The sequence below is a fragment of the Schistocerca cancellata genome, chromosome 9 (genome assembly GCF_023864275.1).
Source record: "Schistocerca cancellata isolate TAMUIC-IGC-003103 chromosome 9, iqSchCanc2.1, whole genome shotgun sequence".
NCBI classification, from domain to species: Eukaryota; Metazoa; Arthropoda; class Insecta; order Orthoptera; family Acrididae; genus Schistocerca; species Schistocerca cancellata.
Genome location: NC_064634.1, coordinates 353,341,462 through 353,366,746, shown reverse-complemented (window position 1 = coordinate 353,366,746; position 25,285 = coordinate 353,341,462). Strand labels below are relative to the sequence as shown.

Genomic DNA, 25,285 nt, shown 5'->3' with positions numbered 1-25,285 from the left:
CTTGTGCTGCGATACAAGTTCTAGTAATTCTGCCCTTGTCAAATTACCGTCGAACTGTACCTTATGTTTCTGTAACCAACAAACAATGTCGTTTTCCTCATTACATTTGTGGGTGCTTTATCTTGTATTACTGAGTGATAAGGAGTGTTGTCCATAACAATAATAGAGTTTTTTGTTCTGGAGCACACAGTCTTCAAACCATTTCACAAAAGTATTGTGGTTCATCTCTTCATGGTAGTCGGAGGTCTTATTTGAACTGAATAGCAGCAGACAATTTGGAATGAAACCTTTTGAATTTCCGGCATGTGCTACAATTACCCTTTTTCCTCTGCCGATCGGAGCTGCCATACTACCGCTGATGGTACCGTCTGTCCAGCCTTTTCCTTTTTTTAAACTGTGTCCTGCATTCACCCACGTTTCAACAAGCCAAACGAAATCATCAAAATTTGTCCCCACTAATTCTCTAAGAAAGCGGCATCACCAGGCTGCAATATCTTTGCGTTCTAATAGTAACTTTCTGCTAGAGATTGATTTATAGCGGAATGCTAACTCGTAACAAAGACGATTTACTACCCCGAAACAGGTCAGCCGCTGTGAGGGTAGCATGTAGTTTTTTGAGTGTTGGATACTCCTTCTTCGAATAAAATGCGTATATTTGACGACGAATGGCATCTACCTGAAAAGAGTTAAGTTTTGTGACCCTCTTCTCTAGTCGCCTCTTTTTCCCAGTTGTCTCCAATTTAGATGATTCGCTTAAGCCTTCTTTCGTGAATTTCTCCTTGCAGATTCCTATTACTGATCATTCGCTCCACCACCTTATCCAAAGGAACGAGAGGCCCTCCTGCATCCCCCCCTCTCTCAAAATACTCCCTTAAGGAACACACGTATTCACGCGCCTGACTGCGTATAATGACGCCATGTCCGCCACTTTTTGGAGGTTTCCGAGGAGTATGCAGCCTCGGCCTCCCTCTCTTGTGACTGCTTTCATCAGACATCGTAAACATGCGAAGCTACAAGTCACTCAAATCTCTCACCCGCACGTCTACAACGGCTCGCTGAGGACTGGCTGGCACAATGCCTTCGTCAGCTCAGCAGAGCGAAGTGGCAATGCAGTGGCAGCCGACAGTGTCGGCTGCCATTGGTTTATTGGTGGCAGGAGCCCTGCAGTCCATTTCCTGTCAATTGACAACTAGTTTAAATAATAGTATAGTAATCTGTATGATCGCTGATTTGACCTCCTGTATTTTAATCAATCTGAAAGGTTCAAGCCTGTCAGCTACCAGCATGTCCAAGATTTTGTCCTCATGTCTTTTCTCTACCTTCTCACAGCAATTTTGCAAAAATACATCCAAAACACTCTCACCAAATCTTTGTCTCTCATACCAGTTTTAATCCAATACTGGCAAACCCGTATTACAATATCACAATCAGTACTCATAACATTCTCCAATTTTTCTTTGAAGCTCTCTGCCATTACTGATCAGCAGGCAGGTGGTCTATAGAAGCATCCTGTTACTATCTTAGACACAACTTTGATGCTTACCTTCACCTAGATTATAACACATTGAGATAATCCATATATATATTAAATGGTTCAAATGGCTCTGAGCACTATGGGACTTAACTTCTAAGGTCATCAGTCCCCTAGAACTTAGAACTACTTAAACCTAACTAACCTAAGGACATCACACACATCCATGCCCGAGGCAGGATTCGAACCTGTGACCGTAGCGGTCACACGGTTCCAGACTGTAGCGCCTAGAACCGCTCGGCCACCCCGGCCGGCCATATATATATTACCAAGATCTTTATGACAATATTCAATATTCATGAAGCAATACTAGTGTCTAGCCTATCCTTGCAAAATATAGTGTGTTTCACAATTCCTATTGCAGGCTTCTAAGGGTTGTGTAGAGGGGATTTGCAGGTAAAGTATTGAAAAAGTACTCATGTCCAGCAATGTACCATCTGGATATAAAACAAGTTTGAAGATCAGATCACTTTCAAACCCCTACTTCACAGTACGCATACAAACTATGAGGGCACCACTGTCAGTCCGTGTGGTACTTACAACACCACATTACATTTTCACTCAACTGCAAGAAATTGGTACAATCATAACTAGGAGGATTGACAGTAGTGTTCAATGCATGCACTGTACTCTCAACTTTGAAGAACATACCCTTCACCACGTACAAAATAACTCTATGACAAGTCTTGAAACGGTGCCCATGCCAAGAGCTGATGTAGAGCACACAGGTCAGAGCTGTCTTCACTGTGTGCATACTGTGAAGTGGGAGATCTAGAAGTGATCCAATCTTCAATCTCTTTTTACATTCAAATGGCACATTTCTCAACACAGGTTTCTTATGAAAACTTTATATACTAAATGCCCTCTACAACATCTAGAAGCCTATAACAAGAACTATGAAACTCCCTATATAATCTAATCTCACTTTAATATTTCAGTGCTCTTAACTTTCATTTTCAGCCTGCTTTGTCTTTAACACAAAGTGAGTACTATTACCTTTAATATTTGATGCCAATTCTGATATCTTACCATGGATGTGGCTGTAGTTACCACATTAATTTTTTCCTTTTTTTTCACCTACAAGGACATAATACTCCTCTGAGAGTGACACAGGTGATTTTTCTCCAGTTACTGAAGGTAACTCAACATTTATTCTATGGAGGGGTTCCTCCAACCTAAATAAGACAATGTTCACAAAATATGTACTCTACTACCCAAACAATCACTTCCTTTGTATAGTACATGCCTGATCTATTGAGGGCAGGTGCTAAAATTCTCCACTTGATAGCAAATGTTCACAATGTAGCATCAGAGACTGACTGAAACATCTGCATCTTTGGGTTAACCCCTCCACTTGGTTCTGTAATCACTAAGTAAGTATTCTTATAATAGAAGTAAGTATTCTATATGACACAAAAAAGTTTCAAGAGAGAAAGATTAGTCCCTTAGACTAATCATCCAGCAAATACACACTTCATTATACGCCACAATTACTGAAGTTCACATGTGACTGTTTTGTCATTCCCTTATCTTTTGTAACAGATACGAAGAATTGATTTGGTCATTTGAATGACTCTAATTTACAATGTTATTTAAAAAAATTCAATGCATGTATTTCAGTCATCATATGTATACAGTTATTAACAGCTACTGGAAACAGTATATCAATGAAAATACTTATCTCACATACATACAAAAATGTACAATATCACATACTGCTGCTTTTCAAACAGTAACAACCACATACAACAGTAAACATTGCTGAAACAAATAACGACAATTCCTTTAGGTATGGCAATTTCTCCATACACGCTGAATGACTATTCAGCATTTCCCCTCTAATTCCAACTTCCTCAAGATGTGAGAACAAATCATGAAAATTACTGATGTAGTAATAATGACAAATAGTTGCACTAAAACAATTTATGAAGTCCTCGGATAAATAGCAATTAAAATCATCAGTCTGTTATTCCAGAATGAGATTTGAACTAAGTTTATAGAATCGGGAAAGTATGGAATAGAAATTGGTGATTGATACGGTCTTTGTCAATGCCACACTATGTTTTTTAGTCATTTATTACACCTTCTGTCATTAGGAGTATATATTCACAATTCAGTCATAAATTTTCTTCTTTTTTCTGTTCACAGATTCACTTACACTCTTTTCCTTGTGTTTTCGTTTCTTTATGCTTAACTCAACATTATCTAGTGAAGAATCCATGCCATCCACATGTCCATTTTGGATGATCTTGTAACTGCCGTTCACTAAAATGTTCTTCGCTTCGTCGTCGTCAGTTTTAATTTCTGCAATGTCAATGCCAGAAAATGTAACATTGTCCATCCCTTCTGACACTGCATTTAAACGTAACTGCTTTGACTCCTTTTTCATTAATGCTTTATTTTTTGAATGTTTCCTTTTCTTCTTTTCTTTCTTTTTTGACAGTTTCACAGCACTTGCAGCTTCATCATCTTCACTGCTTCCTCCTTGATTACTGTCATTTTCTGAGGGTTCATCAACATCCTCTTTGTTTACGTAATCAAGTTCTTGTGTATGCTTTTCAACTTCCTCCTTGATTTTATCCACAAAAGCTCCATTTGGTTTTTCTTCTTTCTGTTTAGTAGCTTTTTTCACACTGGAAATGAGATGAAAAGATAATTAAAATTTTTAAGATGATACTATCGTCTTCAACTGTTAGCAACCAAAAATGAATGGCTTTTAGAAAACTGTATGACTGCAAAACCCTGCCAAGAAAAGATTAAAACATTAAAATCTCTTTTGAATAGTATCTCTAACAACAAAACTATGTCAAATGAGGAAACTGCTACAGCCTTACTGAACCCATATCCAAGATATGGCAACGAACCACAGAAAAATGGATATTATGCAAATATTCAGCGTAATCTGTCTTTTTACTGCCATAAGATGGTATTCTGTTTGACTAAAACCTGAAAACCTATAGTGACATACATATATTGTGCCAAATCATCCATTTTCAGTAAGTCATTCTTTATTCAATTATTAACGAAATTTTTGAACATGGCTACAGCTTTAATAGCAATGAAAATTTTAAACATAATCAGAGCAAGGTAATCAATAACCACTTTAAAGGATCATAGCACCTGCTGTTATCTTTAGGAACAGGTGGTTATGAAAGTTCACTAGTAACAATGTTTTTCTGTTTGATGCACCTGACTCTAATGCAATAAAAAATTAACAGAGGTGTGGATGTAATAAGGTGACAAGATGTGAGGTACAAGTTAGAAAGCAGGTGTGTGAACTGCAGAGAAAGACAGAGAATAGTTCCCCATGGAGTGAAGTCTGGTGCACGCATTCGCAGACAGCAGCACACATGAAGGTAAGGGGGCATGAATTGGGAGTGGGTGACAGGACAGAAGGGCACAAATTTTTTGGTGGAGGGTGTGAGGGCAGGAAGTTACCATAGGTCGAGGTTGCTATGATTTCAAGAGCAGAGAATGTTTTCTAAGGATAACTCCCATCTGCACAGTTCAGAAAAGCTTATGGAGGAGGGAAGACTTCAGGTTGCACAGGTTATGCAGTAGACATTGAAATCAGCCATGTAATGTTCAACTGCATGTTGTGCCTCAGAGTGGTCCACTTTGTTTCAGGCTACAGTTTGGCGATGGCCATTCATCGTAGCGGATAGCTTCTTGGTAGACATACCAATATAAAAAGCTATGCAGCACGCTGGTATACAACATATAAGAACACACAAAAACTTCTTTGAAGTGGTACAGCCCACACGTCACCCTCCTATGTCAACTTGTTTATGGTCCATCTACAGTAACCCAAACAACCCAGGACTGAAACAACTGAACCCCATCTTCGTCCGGGCTTTAATTATTTTTCATCATGCCTTGAAATGAGAACCAGCTTATTCATGACCCTTTCCACCCCTCCTAAAGAAGTTTTCCATCAACCACCTAACTTCCACAACATCCAAGTCCATCCCTATGCTATCCCTCAACCCGTTGCCACAAGGATCATATCCTGTGAAACACCCATGTGCAAAACCTGCCCACTTCATACACCTAGGGCTTCTCATTCCAGTCTGTTGTTGTTGTGGTCTTCAGTCCTGAGACTGGTTTGATGCAGCTCTCCATGCTACTCTATCCTGTGCAAGCTTCTTCATCTCCCAGTACCTACTGCAACCTACATCCTTCTGAATCTGCTTAGTGTATTCATCTCTTGGTCTCCCTCTACGATTTTTACCCTCCACACTGCCCTCCAATACTAAATTGGTGACCCCTTGATGCCTCAGAACATGTCCTACCACCCGATCCCTTCTTCCAGTCAAGTTGGGCCACAAACTTCTCTTCTCCCCAATCCTATTCAATACCTCCTCATTAGTTATATGATCTACCCATCTAATCTTCAACATTCTTCTGTAGCACCACATTTCGAAGGCTTCTATTCTCTTCTTGTCCAAACTAGTTATCGTCCATGTTTCACTTCCATACGTGGCTACGCTCCATACAAATACTTTCAGAAACGACTTCCTGACATTTAAATCTGTACTCGATGTTAACAAATTTCTCTTCAGAAACGCTTTCCTTGCCATTGCCAGTCTACATTTTATATCCTCTCTACTTCGACCATCATCAGTTATTTTGCTCCCCAAATAGCAAAACTCCTTTACTACTTTAAGTGTCTCATTTCCTAATCTAATTCCCTCAACATCACCTGACTTAATTCAACTACATTCCATTATCCTAGTTTTTCTTTGGTTGATGTTCATCTTATATCCTCCTTTCAGGACACTATCCATTCCGTTCAACTGCTCTTCCAGGTCCTTTGCTGTTTCTGCCAGAATTACAATGTCATCAGCGAACCTCAAAGTTTTTATTTCTTCTCCATGGATTTTAATACCTACTCTGAATTTTTCTTTTGTTTCCTTCACTGCTTGCTCAATATACAGATTGAATCACATCGGGGATAGGCTACAACCCTGTCTCAATCCCTTCCCAACCACCGCTTCCCTTTCATGCCTCTCTGGTTTCTGTACAAATTGTAAATAGCTTTTTGCTCCCTGTATTTTACCCCTGCCACCTTCGGAGTATTCCAGTCAGCATTGTCAAAAGCTTTCTCTAAGTCTACAAATGCTAGAAACGTAGCTTCTAAGATAAGTCATAGGGTCAGTATTGCCTCACGTGTTCCAATATTTCTACGGAATCCAAACTGATCTTCCCCAAGGTCGGCTTCTACCAGTTTTTTCATTCATCTGTAAAGAATTCGCGTTAGTATTTTGCAGCCGTGACTTATTAAACTGATTGTTCGGTAATTTTCACATCTGTCAGCACCTGCTTTCTTTGGGATTGGAATTATTATATTCTTCTTGAAGTCTGAGGGTATTTTGCCTGTCTCACACATCTTGCTCACCAGATGGTAGAGTTTTGTCAGGACTGGTTCTCCCAAGGCCGTCAGTAGTTCTAATGGAATGTTGTCTACTCCCGGGGCCTTGTTTCAACTCAGGTCTTTCAGTGCTCTCCCATTTCATCTTCATCCTCTACCATTTCCATAATATTGTCCTCAAGTACATCGCCCTTGTATAGACCCTCTATATACTCCTTCCATCTTTCTGCTTTCCCTTCTTTGCTTAGAACTGGGTTTCCATCTGAGCTCTTGATATTCATACAAGTGGTTCTCTTTTCTCCAAAGGTCTCTAATTTTCCTGTAGGCAGTATCTATCTTACCCCTAGTGAGATAAGCCTCTACATCCTTACATTTGTCCTCTAGCCATCCCTGCTTAGCCATTTTGCACTTCCTGTCGATCTCATTTTTGAGACGTTTATATTTCTTTTTGCCTGCTTCATTTACTGCATTTTTATATTTTCTCCTTTCATCAATTAAATTCAATATTTCTTCTGTTACCCAAGGATTTCTACTAGCCCTTGTCTTTTTACCTACTTGATCCTCTGCTGCCTTCACTACTTCATCCCTCAGAGCTACCCATTCTTCTTCTACTGTATTTCTTTCCCCCATTCCTGTCAATTGTTCCCTTATGCTCTCCCTGAAACTCTGTACAACCTCTGGTTCTTTCAGTTTATCCAGGCCCCATCTCCTTAAGTTCACACCTTTTTGCAGTTTCTTCAGTTTTAATCTACAGTTCATAACCAATAGATTGTGGACAGAGTCCACATCTGCCCCTCGAAATGTCTTGCAATTTAAAACCTGGTTCCTAAATCTCTGTCTTACCATTATATAATCTATCTGAAACCTGTTAGTATCTCCAGGCTTCTTCTATGTATACAACCTTGTTTTATGATTCTTGAACCAAGTGTTAGCTATGATTAAGTTATGCTCTGTGCACAATTCTATCACGCGGCTTCCTCTTTCATTTCTTAGCCCCAATCCATATTCACCTACTATGTTTCCTTCTCTCCCTTTTCCTACTACAGAATTCCAGTCACCCATCACTTTTAAATTTTTGTCTCCCTTCACTATCTGAATAATTTCTTTTATTACATCATACATTTTTTGAATTTCTTCGTCATCTGCAGAGATAGTTGGCAAATAAACTTGTACTACTGTAGTAGGCGTGGGCTTCGTGTCTATCTTGGCCAAAATAATACGTTCACTATGCTGTTTGTAGTAGCTTACCCGAACTCCTATTTTTTTTTATTCATTATTAAACCTACTCCTGCATTACCCTTATTTGATTTTGTATTTATAACCCTGTATTCGCCTGACCAGAAGTCTTGTTCCTCCTGCCAGCGAACTTCACTAATTCCTACTATATCTAACTTTAACCTATCCATTTCCCTTTTTAAATTTTCTAACCTAGCTGCTCGATTAAGGAATCTGACATTCCACGCTCCGATCCATAAAATGCCAGTTTGCTTTCTCCTGATAATGACGTCCTCCTGAGTAGTCCCCGCCCGGAGATCCGAATGGGGGACTATTCTACCTCCGGAATATTTTACCCAAGAGGACGCCATCATCATTTAACCATACAGTAAAGCTGCATGCCCTCGGGAAAAATTACAGCTGTAGTTTCCCCTTGCTTTCAGCCGTTCACAATACCAGCACAGCAAGGCCGTTTTGGTTAGTGTTACACGGCCAGATCAGTCAATCATCCAGACTGTTGCCCCTGCAACTACTGAAAAGGCTGCTGCCCCTCTTCAGGAACCACACGTTTGTCTGGCCTCTCAACAGATTCCAGTCTATTCACTGCATTATCTTACCCCATCAGAGGCGGGGTCATCTGTGAATGCAGTCGTGCAATATGAGGGCTGTTCAAATAATTTTGGAACTTTGTCCACAAAATGTTTCTACACTTAACTTTTACTTACTGTGTACTGTCTCCTTCAAAATACTCTCCTCCACAATTGCTAAACTGCTCCCGATGCTGTTTACTCTTCCTGATGCATTCTTGGTACGCCTTTTGCTATACCCCGTGAAGCCCCATTTGCAAAATTTAGTTTCTCATATCTATGCTTGCAAATTTTCATCTTTTCAATGGGGTTTTCAACTTCGGACACAATAAAATGTCTGCAGGGGCCAGGTCTAACAGGGATGAATATGCAGGTTCGTTATCATATTGGAAGAGCCATGAACTGTCTCACCACATTTCAGGTCATTTCCTTCTCACATTTTCTCACAGGCATGGCAGCATGTCCCAAAAGTACCATCGATTAACAGTTTGTCCCTGTGGTACAAGTTCATGATGAACTAATCCTTCAACATCAAAGAAAACTATCCGCATGACTGATATCTGACCTGAAGAGCTTTCTTTGCTCTTGGAGAACCACTCCCAACCCATCATGAAGATGGAATCTTGCTCTCAATATCTTAACTGTAGACCCAAGTCTCATCACCAGTTACAATTCTCTTAAGGAACATCTCATTCTCATTTGCATGATACAAATGCTCTCCGCAGAATCCGAGGTGGAGGTCTTTCTGGTCTTAACTTATTAGCCTTGGGATGAACTTGGTTGGAACACAAAGCATTCCACGATGCTGTGTCAAGATTTCATGAAATGATCCAACTGAAATGTAACATCCTTTTGCCCTCTCTTTAGTCAGTCTTCAATTAGCACGCACAATTCCATTGACGTTCCTGACATGAGCATAACCGGTAGGACTGTTGGTATTTTTTAAAATACCGGAAAACTGATACATCGACATTTAAAAAAATATCATTATTGGCTCTCAATATATCGAAAAAGTATCGATATATCACCGGAAGAAATATATACGTACAGCCTATAAAAATATCTGCTACACATTGTACATATACTGCTGGTTTTAGAGCTGTATATTGATTTATTATTAGATATTCTGTACATCAACAAGCTAGCAGCCTGCCTATCCCCCTCAGAGCATGAACTGAAAGGAAAATGAGGCACATTCACACTTGGCGATAAACACTTTGCTAACAATGATAACTGCAAGTGAGTGGTACAATACAAGTTGTCTGATGGGTCCGTCTTTCGGTTTCATCACATATTGAATTTTTCCAGAACACTTCATGTTGACTTCCCGTTTCTTCATTTCTGCCAATGCCAGCGAACTAGCAGTTGTAGTGTCAAAATTGTGTGGAGAAGCTAAACACTGTAGTTTCTGTTGGTAGCACCGAGCACCAATTACGTCAGCATTTCCCCTCACACGTCTCCGCCCACCGCAAAGACCAACGTTGTCATTCACATTTTCACAACCGTTAATGAAGAAAGTCAATGTGAAGAAATAGCACATTAGTTGCATTAAACATTGTTTTTTTAACGCAACTGGTGTGCTATTTATTTACATTGGAATCTTGATATTCCATTCACACTGCCACCTCCCCCAGTGTAATCGGACTACTACTTTTGTGCCACCTATACTTGCTACAAACAGTCAAAGAGAAAGACTAGAAATGATGATAAATCAAAATGCAGTAAACTCCTTCACACAGTGAAAGTAAAATTATGTTCTACTACAATTTCAGAAGAACAACTTAAAATATTTACTGAAAATCGTGAAAAAGATATAATACAAAATGAGCGGCACTAAATATTGCCATTTTGATATATATATAGTTATAATAGAAGGAATACCACGTAGGAAAAATATACCTAAAAACAAAGATGATGTGACTTACCAAATGAAAGTGCTGGCAGGTCGACAGACACACAAACGAACACAAACATACACACAAAATTCAAGCTTTCGCAACAAACTGTTGCCTCATCAGGAAAGAGGGAAGGAGAGGGAAAGACGAAAGGATGTGGGTTTTAAGGGAGAGGGTAAGGAGTCATTCCAGTCCCGGGAGCGGAAAGACTTACCTTAGGGGGAAAAAAGGACGGGTATACACTCGCGCACACACACACACACACATATCCATCCACACATATACAGCAGCGGTAGTGTTGAAAGCTGAAAATAAAATTTTTTGGTTATGGTTTGGAAGTGGGTTACGTATTATTGAGCATATATAAGCGGAATAAAATTGTATAGTGGATTACGGTAAAAGGGGAAGGTAAATACAATGTGAGACTAATGGTAAAAACAGAAAGAGAAAATAAAGAGAAAATAAGACGACAGGAAAGATTTCGAAATGGCGACAATAACAAACGTAATTGTTGGGTTCAAATTAATGATATGGTTATAATAGAAGGAAACATTCCACGTAGGAAAAATATACCTAAAAACAAAGATGATGTGACTTACCAAATGAAAGTGCTGGCAGGTCGACAGACACACAAACGAACACAAACATACACACAAAATTCAAGCTTTCGCAACAAACTGTTGCCTCATCAGGAAAGAGGGAAGGAGAGGGAAAGACGAAAGGATGTGGGTTTTAAGGGAGAGGGTAAGGAGTCATTCCAGTTCCGGGAGCGGAAAGACTTACCTTAGGGGAAAAAAGGACGGGTATACACTCGCGCACACACACACATATCCATCCACACATATCCATCCACATATATATGTGTGGATGGGTGTGTGTGTGTGTGTGTGTGTGTGTGTGTGTGTGTGTGTGTGTGTGCGCGCACGCGAGTGTATACCCGTCCTTTTTTCCCCCTAAGGTAAGTCTTTCCGCTCCTGGGACTGGAATGACTCCTTACCCTCTCCCTTAAAACCCACATCCTTTCGTCTTTCCCTCTCCTTCCCTCTTTCCTGATGAAGCAACCGTTTGTTGCGAAAGCTTGAATTTTGTGTGTATGTTTGTGTGTCTATCGACCTGCCAGCACTTTCGTTTGGTAAGTCACATCATATGAGAAAATAATATTGCCAATACACAGAGTCGTCTAAATGATGGACCCATTTTCAAAAATTCATATGTATCTAAGTACAAATCAAAAATGTACAAGCTTTATCCAATGAAAAGAGGAAGTTTCAATTTTTTTTCATAACATTTGATATCTATTTTACAAAATTATTAACTTTTAATAATTTGTAATTAATTAATTTTTAATACTTATTTAATAATTAGAAATGTAATAAACATTCAATGTGGCCACCATTGGCTGCATGGCGAACATCAATGTTGTTGTTGTTTTCAGTCCTGAGAAAGATTTGATGCGGCTCTCGATGCTACTCTATCCTGTGCAAGCTTCTTCGTCTCCCAGTACTTACTGCAACCTACATCCTTCTGAATCTGCTTAGTGTACTAATCTCTCGGTCTCCCTCTACGATTTTTACCCTCCACGCTGCCCTCCAAAGCTAAATTTGTGATCCCTTGATGCCTCAGAACATGTCCTACCAACCGGTCCCTTCTTCTTGTCAAGTTGTGCCACAACCTCCTCTTCTCCACAATTCTATTCAATACCTCCTCACTAGTTATGTGATCTACCCATCTAAACTTCAGCATTCTTCTATAGCACCACATTTCGAAAGCTTCTACTCTCTTCTTGTCCAAAATATTTATCGTCCATGTTTCACTTCCATACATGGCTACACTCCATACAAATACTTTCAGAAACGACTTCCTGACACTTAAATCTATACTCGATGTTAACAAATTTCAAACATCAATATGGTAGCTTACCTCATCTCGCTTGTGCGAAAGTGTATCTGCTGTTATTGAGTGGACAGCACCAGTGATCCGGTTCTACAGATCGTTCAGATTAATTACAAATTATTAAATTTATTACACTGATATCAAATATTATGCAAAAAAAACTCTGAAACTTCCTCTTTTCATCGGTATATATCTTCTTCATTTTGGATTTGTACTTGACCTGAATGAGGGTCATCTTTAACTTCCGTCTGGCCATTTCTAGACCATGTCAACCATTCGTAACACCAAGTACAGCTTAAGCACTCATCACTGTAGGCTTCCTGCATCTGTAAAGGTTTTCTTGAGTTTCACACAAAATTTAATGCAGGCACATTACTCCTCTACCATCTCAAAATTCACAAACTGTGCGACACAACATTCTACTCAATACAGCACTGAACAATAACTAACAGACATGCAACAATAACATTTTCGGCAGTTGTACATTAAACATAGGCGTTTGCAGGGACCCCAACCACATTTTGCTCCAACACACTACTGGCGCAAAATTACAAATGTTGCAGAACTTTTTGTATTGACCTCAGATACTAGCAGCTATGCTGCAGTCACTGCACAGGTTTTTATACAGGTATGCCTATCAACCACATGTCCACTAGGATGAATGGCTACAATTGGCAGAGCAAAGCGGACCACCCTGTGGCACAACATACAGCTGAACATAACATACTTGATTTCAATGGCTGCTTCACAACCCAGGCCATCTGTATTACTCCCCTCCACCACCAGCTTTTCTTGGCTGCATGGATGAGAGTCATCCTTACTACATATTCTTCACTTCCAAAATCATCCTGGCCTCAACAAACAGTATCCTACTGTTCCTACAACAGTAGTCCACTCCTCTGTCCCACAACCTCCTCTCAATTTATGTCCCCTCACCCTCACATGTGCTGCTCTCTGCCAACACACCCACCATTCTTTTCCCTTTCTCTGCTCCTCTCCTTTTCTGCCCCACACTCCTTCCAAAGCCTCCCAGCACTGCACCTGGCAGTTTTGTTCTATCACCTAGTCCCTGCATGCTCCACCAGGCAAAGCTGACAACTCTGCCTCCCACTCATACCCTGCTATCCCTCTCCCTACCCCAACCCACTCTAGATTGCTGCTGCCCCTCGATGCGACACAAGTTACATTCAATCATAAATTTCATGTGATATCCCACGTGATTGTACTTCTGTTAGAAAGTGTTAGTGTGGTAGTGAGACATATGCTTTTTGGAGATCAAGGAATACTGCATTACATTCAACCCACACAGATCAGCTACTGGGCAGTGGCCTTTGTTCTGTGCTGCATCTCAACCCTATGGCACAAGTCTAGGAAGTCACAGCTTAGCTTGTCACAGAACTTCAAAGTCTCTAGCTCAGACCTTCTAGATTCAGAACCAGGGACACCACCATCAGTTCTGGGGACAACGCTGCAGATGGCAAATTTTGTTTAAATTCCATGAGCAATGTTGGCATTCTCAACTTCTTCTCTAACAGCAGAAATGATCCAATCAGGACTTCAGAACCTACACAAGAAGCATTGCTCATTCAACAAGCATCACAATGTTGAGCTAGTTGTACCATATTCTCTCAATTGTTGCTGGAACAGCCTCCGAGATCAAATGTCTTCATATGAGAAACTAGATTTTGTTTCACTTTAATTTTACACAGTACGCACCCTTCAGTGAGACTGTAGTCAATACAAGAATACAGGAGTTGAACTAATCATCATATGAAGTTATCAGTGCAGTTATCTGATAGAACCAATCAATGGCTAGACCCCGTTGATACAATACACACATGTAAACTTCAATATTATATTCAAATTAAGCTGTCCATTCGACCTTTTGGCACGGTGTCGAATTCTCCGCCATTATTAAAAACTTCAACCTCAAGATAATCAAAGGTTTTAGTGTTAAACTGTCTGAAGTGGAACGAGGTGACAATACAGGCGGTATCTTGTCACTCAGATAACTTCAGTATTTCTTATAGGAAGATTGGCATTACTGCCACAGAGTCATTGCCAACAATAGGGAACAACTTCTGCTTGTCTTCCACTGTGAGAGTTTTAATATCATTCAGCTCAGGTACTAGAAGATGAAATCTTACCTGATATTCAAAACATGGCATAATTTGTTGAATGCGGCTTTTGTATTTGTAGACATTTCTGCAGCCTCCTTGTACAATGTGAGAGCTGAGGCAACTGCCTGCCAATCAACACTATTCTTGACTTTGCACCTTTCATGCGTGTGTCTGATCAACAGCAATAATTTCAGCAATTCACACACAAATTTTTGTTTCACTCCCTGAGCTGTTAAGGCATCTTTGGCATCCCCTACCGCATTTTTCAGTGATGATGATTTTGCGAGCTGTATTAACATCTGAAAAGAGATGTGTCACAATTTTACAAACATTTGTAAAATATGAGGAGATATAACTGAAAATGTCAAAGGCATGTAAATGTACTTAATAAGGGAACACAACTACTCTCTGTACAGAAGCTACAGAAGCACTATTGAATAGTGACCAATTCATAAAATCATCCCCATTTACCTTTGTACTCCTCCTCCTGTGTCAATTTACAAAGGTGTCCCTATACAACCATTGTTCAATGTTACATCCATACGTGAATTATTGTTTTTTCCTCTTACAATCACTGTTATTCCACTAGCATATTAAATACAACATAGATCAACATGAATTAACAATCACAGACTATCTTTTGTTTTTTTGACCTATATAAATATTTTAATAACAAGTTTGTTTGCATGGTCATGCTCCACAGCAAGCACAGAACTACTACTTGTCCTGTAAATGGAACTTCCTTTACCTGCTGCCACTTTATTTATGTATCCCAGTTGCATTTCGCCTTCTTCTTGTTCTAAGGTGGCATCAGTGGGATGATTTGCTGATCTGCGTTTCCTCTCATCTGGTCTAGAGGAAATGCACACTACCATATCATCCCACTGTTGACGCCTTCGAACAAGACGATGGCGAAACGCGCCTGGGATAAATAAAGTCACAGCAGGAAAAGGTGGTTTCACTTACAAAACAAGTAGTAATATTTTAATATTTGCACCATGAAATTGCTTTTGTGTAATAAACAGATAAGTTACATTAACTATTTGTGTGCTTTCGTGTGGGAATCACCTGTGTTGGAAAAACCATTCTTTGGGCAACTGAACTATTCTCAGAAGTACTTGTTCTCACAACAGCCAGACTATTCTGTCACAACATGTGGTCTGCCTCTGATATACAGGGTGTCTCACCTGACTCTGTCACCTAAAATATCTCTGGAACAATAGATACTCAAAAACGGTTTTCACCAGCATGAACGTACGGCATGGGCTTAGGAAACCAAATACTATGCAAAATTTTAAAATGTAAACAAATACTATTTTCAACAAAAACTTGTGTATTTTTAAATGGACACCCCCTATTATTTTGTATGCAATCAATAGCATGAAAAATCACAAAAATAATGACGTTGGTTGCATCACAATACATCAATTAAGCTGACACTTGAAATAAATGAAGCGCACAGCTAGCGCACATCCCGAGACTCAAGTGTGCACCTCACGCTGCTGGTAATCGTGATGTGAATGATGTACTAGTCAGTGGAGTGTTAATGTATGGTGTGACATTGTATGACAACATATCACTGGCCCATATTTCATTGATGGCACTCTGAAAGGAGGATAGTTTAGCCCCTTCTTGAGTTGTACCTTACTTGAACCAGTCTACCTATAATGTGCCAAATAATGTGGTATCAGAATGATGAATGCCCTGCTCATGTTTATTGTTACAAAATGACAAATAGAGGTACAATTAGTGGTAACACACTTGGTTTCACATTTCTAAAGCTCATAAGTCCTGAAATATGTGGCTTGTAAAGAACAATTCGGCATCACAGTTTCTGATGTAATGCACTGCATGTATTACTGTGCTCAGAGCAGGGGTTGCCTGCACTGGCGCCTGTATCCTGCCGTAAACGCACCAATATCACCACAGCATGCTCTACCTTCAGTCTACAAGTGTCTCCGAATCTGGTCTGCTGAACTGCTCTCATACTGTCTAACATAATTCACATACGTTGCCACATTAAAACCAGTTTTCTTGTGGCTTGTTACATCTGCCGTCATCTAGTCGATATGCCGGCCTTCAGTAATGAAGAAAAACTAGATATTATTTTAATTCATGGCGAATGTCACAGAAATGGAACTGCAGCTTTGAAACTGTATGCTGAACGCTACCCAGATTGGCAGTGTCTGTCACATTGGACCATTGACAACATCAGCAAGACACTCATGGAAACAGGAAGCTGGGCTCCCACAAAACGTTGACATCCGACGCCAGCGGCTGGCAATGGAAACGAAATTGCTGTTCTGGCTGCTGTAGTGCACAATCCTCTGGTGGATGTATGAGAAAATGCACGAAGTGTAGGAATAAGCCACAGTAGTTTGTGCAGAATCTTGCATTGGCATCAGTTTCATCTGTTCCATATCTCACTGCACCAAGAACAGTACAGGAATGACTTTCACTCCCGCATTGCATTCTGTCGTTTTGCACTTCAGCAGTTGCAAGGTAATCCAGTATTCCTAAGCAATACGTTGTTTATGGACGAGGCTTCATTTACAAATCATGGTAATGTGAATCTGTGGAACATGCATTACTGGTCCGTGCAAAGTCGCCAAGTTGCTCATCAACGGCAGTGGAGTGTCAATGTTTGGTGCGGCATCATTGCTAACTGCATTGTAGGTCCCTATTTTTACCGTGGAACAGTGAATGGACAGCGATATGCATCATTTCTTCAACACACACTAGTGCTCCTCATGGAGGATCTAGGACTGGAAACTCGTCATCAATGTGGTTCCAACATGATAGATGTCCCACATACAATGCAAAAGTTGCCAGACATTCTAGATGCGACATTTCCAAATAAGTGGATGGGGTGGGGAGATATGGTGTGATGGCCAGTGCAGTCCTTCGACTTGACACCATTAGACTTCTTTATCGAGGGCACAGGGGGGGAGAGTGTGTATCAAGAACCCCCCAACGACAGTAAAGGACATGCAACATCGTATTACTGCGGTTTGTGCAGCAATATCTGTAGAAACTCCAAAATTTTGCAACACTCTCTCGTCACCTGTCTGCAAACGTGTACTGATGCAAACGGAGGGCACTTCGAACATATGTTGACGTGACACAGTTTCATTGGTCAATGATGTGAGTGTATTTTCTATGCTGGATGTAATGCACAACAACAATTTCTGTGGGCAACAGGGCACTGGTAAATGTGTTTAGCAAAGCGAATTCAAGTGTGTTATCCCTAATAGTAGCTCTAGTTGTCATTTTGCTAGAATAAACATACATTTACAATTTGAAAAATGTAACTTTGCGTTGGACGTGTTACTTGTTTAATTTTGTGGATTGTGCATACCTTCCCATTGTGTGAGACCCTCACACAGGCAGCGTCAGGTGCACGCTTGAGTCTCAGGACATGCGCTAGCTGTGCGCTTCATTTATTTCAAGTGTCAACTTCACTTTGCAATTTCTCTGGATGCAATTGGCGTATTGCGATGCAGCCAATGTCATTATTTTTGTGATTTTTCATGCTATTGATTGCATACGAAATAATAGGAAGTGACCATTTAAAAATACACAAGTTTGTTTTGACAACAGTATTTCTTTACGTTTTAAAATTTTGCATAGTATTTGGTTTCCTAAGCCCCTGCTGTACGTTGATGCTGGTGAAAGCCATTTTTTAAATATCTATTGTTCTTCCAGAGATATTTGAGGTGGCAGAGTTAGGTGAGACACCCTGTATAATACATTTATTTTGCATGTACAGGATAAACATTCTCACAAGAGATACATCATTTATCAACTGTGTTATTTTATCATCATTTAACATTTCCTCCCTCAATTATCACTGAAGAAATGAGGAACCGAAAAAAAATAAAAAGAGTAAATGTAATGAGACACCATATACACGATTCGGTCACATTAATGTCACCACTGCCTATGTTTGAGGTCAACATTGAAAAAACACTTACAAATGGCAGGTGGCAACATTCACACTGGAAGGTATACGAGCACGTCAGGGAGATGCAGAAAATAGTGCAGTCGTTGTCGTCATATAGAGAAGGGGCAATTTATATGATGTCCAAAATGGCATCATCATTGGCTTTCAGGCCACAGGTGGAAGCATTTCCAATAAGCCTTAGTCTGTAAACTGTGTGTGTGTTCTGCCATGATTAAAGTATACTGTGCGTGGCAAAATGACACTATTCAAAACCGGCGTCAAAGTGGCTGTGCTGCACCGTGGGCCTTAGATGACAGGGCTGAATGAAGGCTGCAGAAATTTGTAAGGGTGAATAGATGTGCAACTGTTGACCAACAGACCATCCAGATGAACCAAGTGGCTCCCAACAGTCTTTCTTCAATGACCATTCAGTGAAAGTTGCTGTGTACAAGGCCCCGCAGCAGGTGCTTGGTTTATGCATCCATGATGACCACTGTTCATCGGCAACAGAGGATGGAATTTGCACACCAATAATGCAACTTTATGTCCACTGAGTGGTGACAGGAGGCCTTTTCAGACAAATCCTGCTTTATTCTCCATCAGCATAAAATGTCTGAAAGAATTATCAGAACGGTACAGGTGGGAGGAGGTGTTATGGTGTTCCCTAGGTGATACCATCATTCTGTAAGACATAATGTGTCAACATAAGTATGCACCTATCCTTGGGGACCATGTCCATCATTCCATGCAGTTTGTTTTTCCTTGGAACATGGCATCTACCAGAAGGACAATGCAATGTGTCACACAGTTCACAGCGTAGGGTATAGATCAAAGAGCACCAGGAGGGCTCTGTGCCTCAGATCTATGAGTTGAGAGAGTTGCTCAAGAGCCATCTTCTGGTAAACACCTATGTTAAACCGCACTGGCCAAATTTGTATCAAAATGAATAAATTTGCATCTTTGATCAGTTCTAGTGTCATTGACAAAAAGTGACTACAATACTGAGTATTTTGTGAAAGTTTGAGCTACGTGTGTGCTTTATTTTAGAAGATATTCGTGTGTGAAAATTTCATGTTGTACACAAACTCTGTGTGGCGTGTTGTGTGCAGCTTACGAGACATTATGATGAGCACTTCTTTAGAAGAAGCCCAATGAATGACTGAATGTGTTAGCTTGCAAGTAGTCATGAATCAATAACTGTTTAAATGTTTAAAATATTGTGCTGGACTAAATATCTTCTGGCTGCTTTTGGGTGTCAACTTGTTATACAGACAGTCAGTAACATTGCATAATTGATGCTGGGATGTTAGATACGGACTTGATAGCCATTTTCTGTGCTTTAAAGTCAATAAACAAACTTAAAGGAAATTTTAGACATTTTTTCAAACAAGGCATGCAAGAATACCGAACACTCAATAGTTTAACTAACTTTCAGCTACTGCCCATGGACTGGAGTTACTGTATTTACTCGAATCTAAGCCGCACTTTTTTTTCCGGTTTCTGTAATCCAAAAAACCGCCTGCGGCTTAGAATCGAGTGCAAAGTAAGCGGAAGTTCTGAAAGATGTTGGTAGGTCTGCCGCAACTAACTTCTGCCGTCGAATATATGTAGCGCTATACAGGCATGCTCTGCAGGCATGAAGATAAATACTGGCGCGAAAACATCTGCGTTGGTTAAAAAAAAAAAAGGCTGGAAGATGAGCTTTTTTCTCAGCCCCGAGTTTCGACCACTGCATTTTCATTCATTATCCAATGAAGTAAATACAAATTCTGTATTGTTCATCTTCGAATGTAGCAGCATTTCAATGTACTACGAAGATCTGACTGGCAAGACTGTTTGGGATGTTTGTCAATATGACCAACTCTACGTTCTGATTTTTTTCCTACCTGTGAGAAGAGATGGTTACTAATAGGAACTTTTATGAATTGTGAATCACATGCAGTATTCTCTTCACCATAAGAATAATACGAATATAAACATTTTGCCATGTATTCTTTCGTGTTTGTTGCTATCTCATTTAAATCCTGTCTGCCTAATAAACTACGAAACTAGAGTGAGACAACAGCAAATGCGGAAGAATATACATATCATGAAATGTTTATATTCGTATTATTCTTATCCCTAATAGTGATACAGTCAGAAATGAAGCACGGCAATTGACTAGATTTTTAAATCTAAGATGACTCTAATTTCTGCGCAGAATATAATGTACAGGGGCGCCTGCAAAGATTTTCAAATGGAGAAAATTTTTCGTTAAACTCTCGTTCAGAACATCATCTATCATACGCAGTCTGTTATTTGGTTCTTGTTGATCATTATCGAAGAAAGCAGCAGTGTAAGTAACAACAAATAGCAGTCTCTAGCCATTGTTTCGCTAATGAGGCGATTCCTCTTTCTTTTTTTTAATTGTAAGCGGAGGTAGTGTGCACAAAAGCAGGCCATAAACCCTCATTATCAGAATGCGACAAACAGTGACACAGTACAGTAATGCATTTTCAGCTTACAGTGACGTAAACACCTATAACAAAGAGAACTGCACTTAGATCAAAGAAAAATAAGCAATCAATTCAAACCAGACGAAGCACGTGAAAAAGGAAGGGTACCCGTATAAATACGGACGGAGCGCCTGATGCATAGCAATGGCTACCTGGTAAAGCTTAACTGCTAAGCTTGTGACTCGAACCAAACTAATGTAGCTGTATCATCATTCATTCGACCTAAATTGTCTCTCATATTACAATGCACCAACTTTGTTTCTATCTGGAGGTGCGGCCTAAAACTTTTCTTCCCCCTTGAATTTCGAGTCTCAAATTTCAGGTGCAGCTTAGATTCGGGAATTTTTTTTTCCTTGATTTCGAGTCTCATTTTTCAGATGAGACTTAGATTCGAGTAAATATGGTATGCAGCCTTTGCAGGGTGGGTGTTTAGTCGAATTTTCGTCAGTGGCGCTTTTGTCGGCTAAACCAGTATCTACCATTGCAGGGTGAAGGGGCAGAGCTGGAAGCTTTTTTCAGAATTAATGGAAAAAAACACACACACACACACACACACACACACACACACACACAGAGAGAGAGAGAGAGAGAGAGAGAGAGAGAGAGAGAGAGAGAGCTGCATTGTTAGATTGCAGAGCCAAAGCAACTCAACTGAAGTTTTGTCGAGAGGGTTGGGCTACAGAAGAAATGAGGCTAGCTGGAGGAAGGGTGGCTGGGAGACAGAGACAGCACACATTGGACATGTGCACAACACTAGTTCATTCTGGCAGCACGCGTATGAAGTTTTGTACTGCATATAATGACTTGGAGTGGGAAGGGAGAGAGCATAACATAGTCAGCCCAGGACAATGTAGCCATGTGTGTGCTATTGTGTGTGTGTGGGGGGGGGGGGGGGGGGCTGCCTTTTTCTATTATCTCTGAAGAGGGATCACTTGAAAGCTGACAACATTCTCAGTCTAGTTTATAAGCCTGTCAATGTCACAACGCCTAATTATATAGTGAGGTGTTACCTTTACTCTTTCCATAACTTCTTTTCCATCGAAGACTTTTCTTACCAGAATTGAAAGAAATCAGACCAATCATTCCAAGACAGAATTATCCACCAAGTCAACATTACCACTAAAAATTGGCAAACATGTCTCAGTCAAAACAATGTAAATTCTCTCTCTAACAATGCCTGCTAGGATAAACAAGAAAATAGTGGTTAAGAATGGAGCCTTCTTAATAACTTAGATATTTTTGAACGGAGGCTTCTGAAATATTCATCAAACCATTCTATCCATGTATCTTCAAGCAGTTGAAAAAAATTATTACTTCACACTCACAGGTCTTTGATGGAAAACCTTTGACTTTTAATCTCATCTTTACTTTAGGATGGAAGGTAAATTCTCGTGAGATAATATCAAGACTAAAGGGACATTATTCAAGAACTTGGAAGGTGTAGCTACCAAAATTAGGAAGATAAATCTTTCCACTACCAATCCTCAATCTCGAAGCACTTGGTTTAACTAGCACTGTCTCCTTAAGGCAGTCATTGCTTAATGTCGCTCCTTTCACAGGAAAGTCACTGTGATCACTGGACAGTAACAAAATTAAATTACGGCCTGCTGCAAGTACTCATGATGAAAACCACTATCAAACTTGTCACCACTTAAACGGTAGAAGTCACTGACTACAGAAACTATATTCTGCATCTACATCCATACTCCACAAGCTGGCACGCACTGCATGGTGGAGGGTACCTTGTACCATTTCCAGCCATTCACTTTCCTGTTCCACTAGCAACTGGAACAAGTTAAAAACTGTTACGGATTGGCAAGAGAGCCAACCCACTATGAGAGGAAGCCGAAAGGCACGCGTTTTAGCTCACGCAGGCTGGCGTGAGGTCTGGAACAGGTCAAGGAAATTAGACTAGCAAAAAACGTACGTTGCGGCTGAAATACTTAACTTTAATCCATAAATGGTGAACATCGCTCTCGATGGTACATTATTTATAATCTCAACAGTAACTGGTAATGGCGCCTTGCTAGGTCGTAGCAAATGACGTAGCTGAAGGCTATGCTAACTATCGTCTCGGCAAATGAGAGCGTATTTTGTCAGTGAACCATCGCTAGCAAAGTCGGCTGTACAACTGGGGCGAGTGCTAGGAAGTCTCTCTGGACCTGCCATGTGGCGGCGCTCGGTCTGCAATCACTGATAGTGGCGACACGCGGGTCCGATGTATACTAACGGACCACGGCTGATTTAAAGGCTACCACCTAGCAAGTGTGGTGTCTGGCGGTGACACCACAAAAACAACTATCTATATTCTCCATACAAGCCCTCATTTCTCTGATCTTCTTTTCATGGTACTTACACGAAATGTACACTGCTGGCAGTACAACTGTTTTGTAGTTAGTAGATACTCATCTTGGTATAAACAATGACAGTCCATTGCATGAGACCGTAGTTTTAAACATTACAGAATTGTTAACCATGGGCTGTAATCAGAACTTTGAACCAGAGTGCTGTCCACTTGTGAGGCCCAGTTAATGCAAAATTCTAAAGGGCATTGCGAGGCTGGAGGCTGCTCGCTAGTTAATAAATTTTTCAAAAATGAGAAATGACATGACCAGTGTAAATACCTAATAAAAATAGCTTTGGCTAAGAATTGATTTAAAATGAATAGAATATATGTACTAGCAACTTTGCAAAGTAAGTGTCAAGTACTTTTTATATGGCAATATGAGCACTGAGATATACTATGTGACCAAAAGTATCTGGGCACCACCAAAAACATATATTTTTCATATTAGGCACATTGTACTGCCACTTACTGCCAGGTACTCCATATCAGCGACCTCAGTAGTCATTAGACATTATGAGAAAGCAGAATGGGGTACTCTGCAGAACTCATGGACTTCGGGCATGGTCAGATGATTGGACGTCACTTGTGTCGTACGTCTATATGCGAGAATTCCACACTCCTAAACATTCTTAAGTCCACTGTTTCCAATGTGATAGTGAAGTGGAAATGTGAAGGGACACGTACAGGACAAAAGCGTACAGAGCAACCTCATCTGTTGACTGACAGATACCACTGACAATTGAAGATGGTCGTAATGTGTAATAGGCAGACATCTATGCAGACCATCATACAGGAATTCCAAACTGAATCAGGATCCACTGCAAGTACTATGACAGGTTAGGTGGGATGTGTTAAAATTTGTATTTCATGGTCGAGTGGCTGCTCATAAGCCACACATCATGCTGGTAAATGCCAAACGATGCCTCACTTGGTGTAAGGAGCATAAACATTGGACGACTGAACAGCAGAAAAACGTTGTGTGGAATGAGGGATCATGGTACACAATGTGGCGACCCAATGGCAGGGTGTGGGTAGGGCAAATGCCCAGTGATCATCATCTGCCAGTGTGTGTAGTGCCAACAGTAAAATTTGGAGGCGATGGTGTTATGGTGTGGTCGTGTTTTTCGTGGAGGGGACTTGCACTCTTTGTTGTTTTGCATGGCACTATCACAGCACAGACCTACAATGATGTTCTAAGCACCTTCTCGCTTCCCACTGTTGAAGAGCAGTTCGTGGATGGCGATTGTATCTTTCAACACGATTGAGCACCTGTTCGTAATGCACGGCCTGTGGCGGAGTGGTTACACGACAATAACATGCATGTAATGGACTGGCCTGCACAGAGTCCTGACCTGAATCCTATAGAACACCTTTGGGATGTTTTGGAACACCGACTTGGTGCCAGGCCTCACAGACCAACATCGATACCTCTCCTCAGTGCAGCACTCCACGAAGAATGGGCTGCCATTCTCCAAGAAACTTCCAACACCTGACTAAACATATACCTGTCATAAAGACAAAGGGTGGGCCAACACCATATTGAATTCCAGCATTACTGATAGAAGGCACTACGAACTTTTAAGTCATTTTCAGCCAGGTGTCTGGATATTTTTTATCACATAGTGTACAAGAGTGGGGGGGGGGGGGGGGGGGTATAGTAGTCTTAAAATGGAGAACTAATCTATTCCAGTACAAAGTCTGCTTCAACATAGCAATATCACAAGATAGGAGTCCCGGGAATCGTTCAAAGAAACACAACTAACAACTTGTCGGGCTTACAAGAAGCAATGCTACTTGTAACCGATTTTTTTGCACATGCGTCCTAGAAATAGTATCAGGCACAAGTTTAAATCAACAACATTCCTCATGAGAAAAATTATTTTTAATA

At 40.4% G+C, this 25,285-nt stretch overlaps 1 protein-coding gene across 1 annotated transcript in view; it reads right to left on the bottom strand.

Moving 5' to 3' along the window:
- Nucleotides 1-3,119: 3,119 nt before the first annotated feature.
- LOC126100986 (myb-binding protein 1A) overlaps nt 3,120-25,285 on the bottom strand; it is a 111,171-nt gene continuing 89,005 nt past the window's right edge. The window contains exons 16-17 of the mRNA XM_049911651.1: nt 14,640-14,911; nt 3,120-4,164 (exon numbers count right to left, since the gene is read on the bottom strand). Coding sequence (XP_049767608.1) covers nt 3,645-4,164; nt 14,640-14,911 — 792 coding nt within the window. The 3' untranslated portion in view covers nt 3,120-3,644. The remainder of the gene's footprint in view (nt 4,165-14,639; nt 14,912-25,285) is intronic.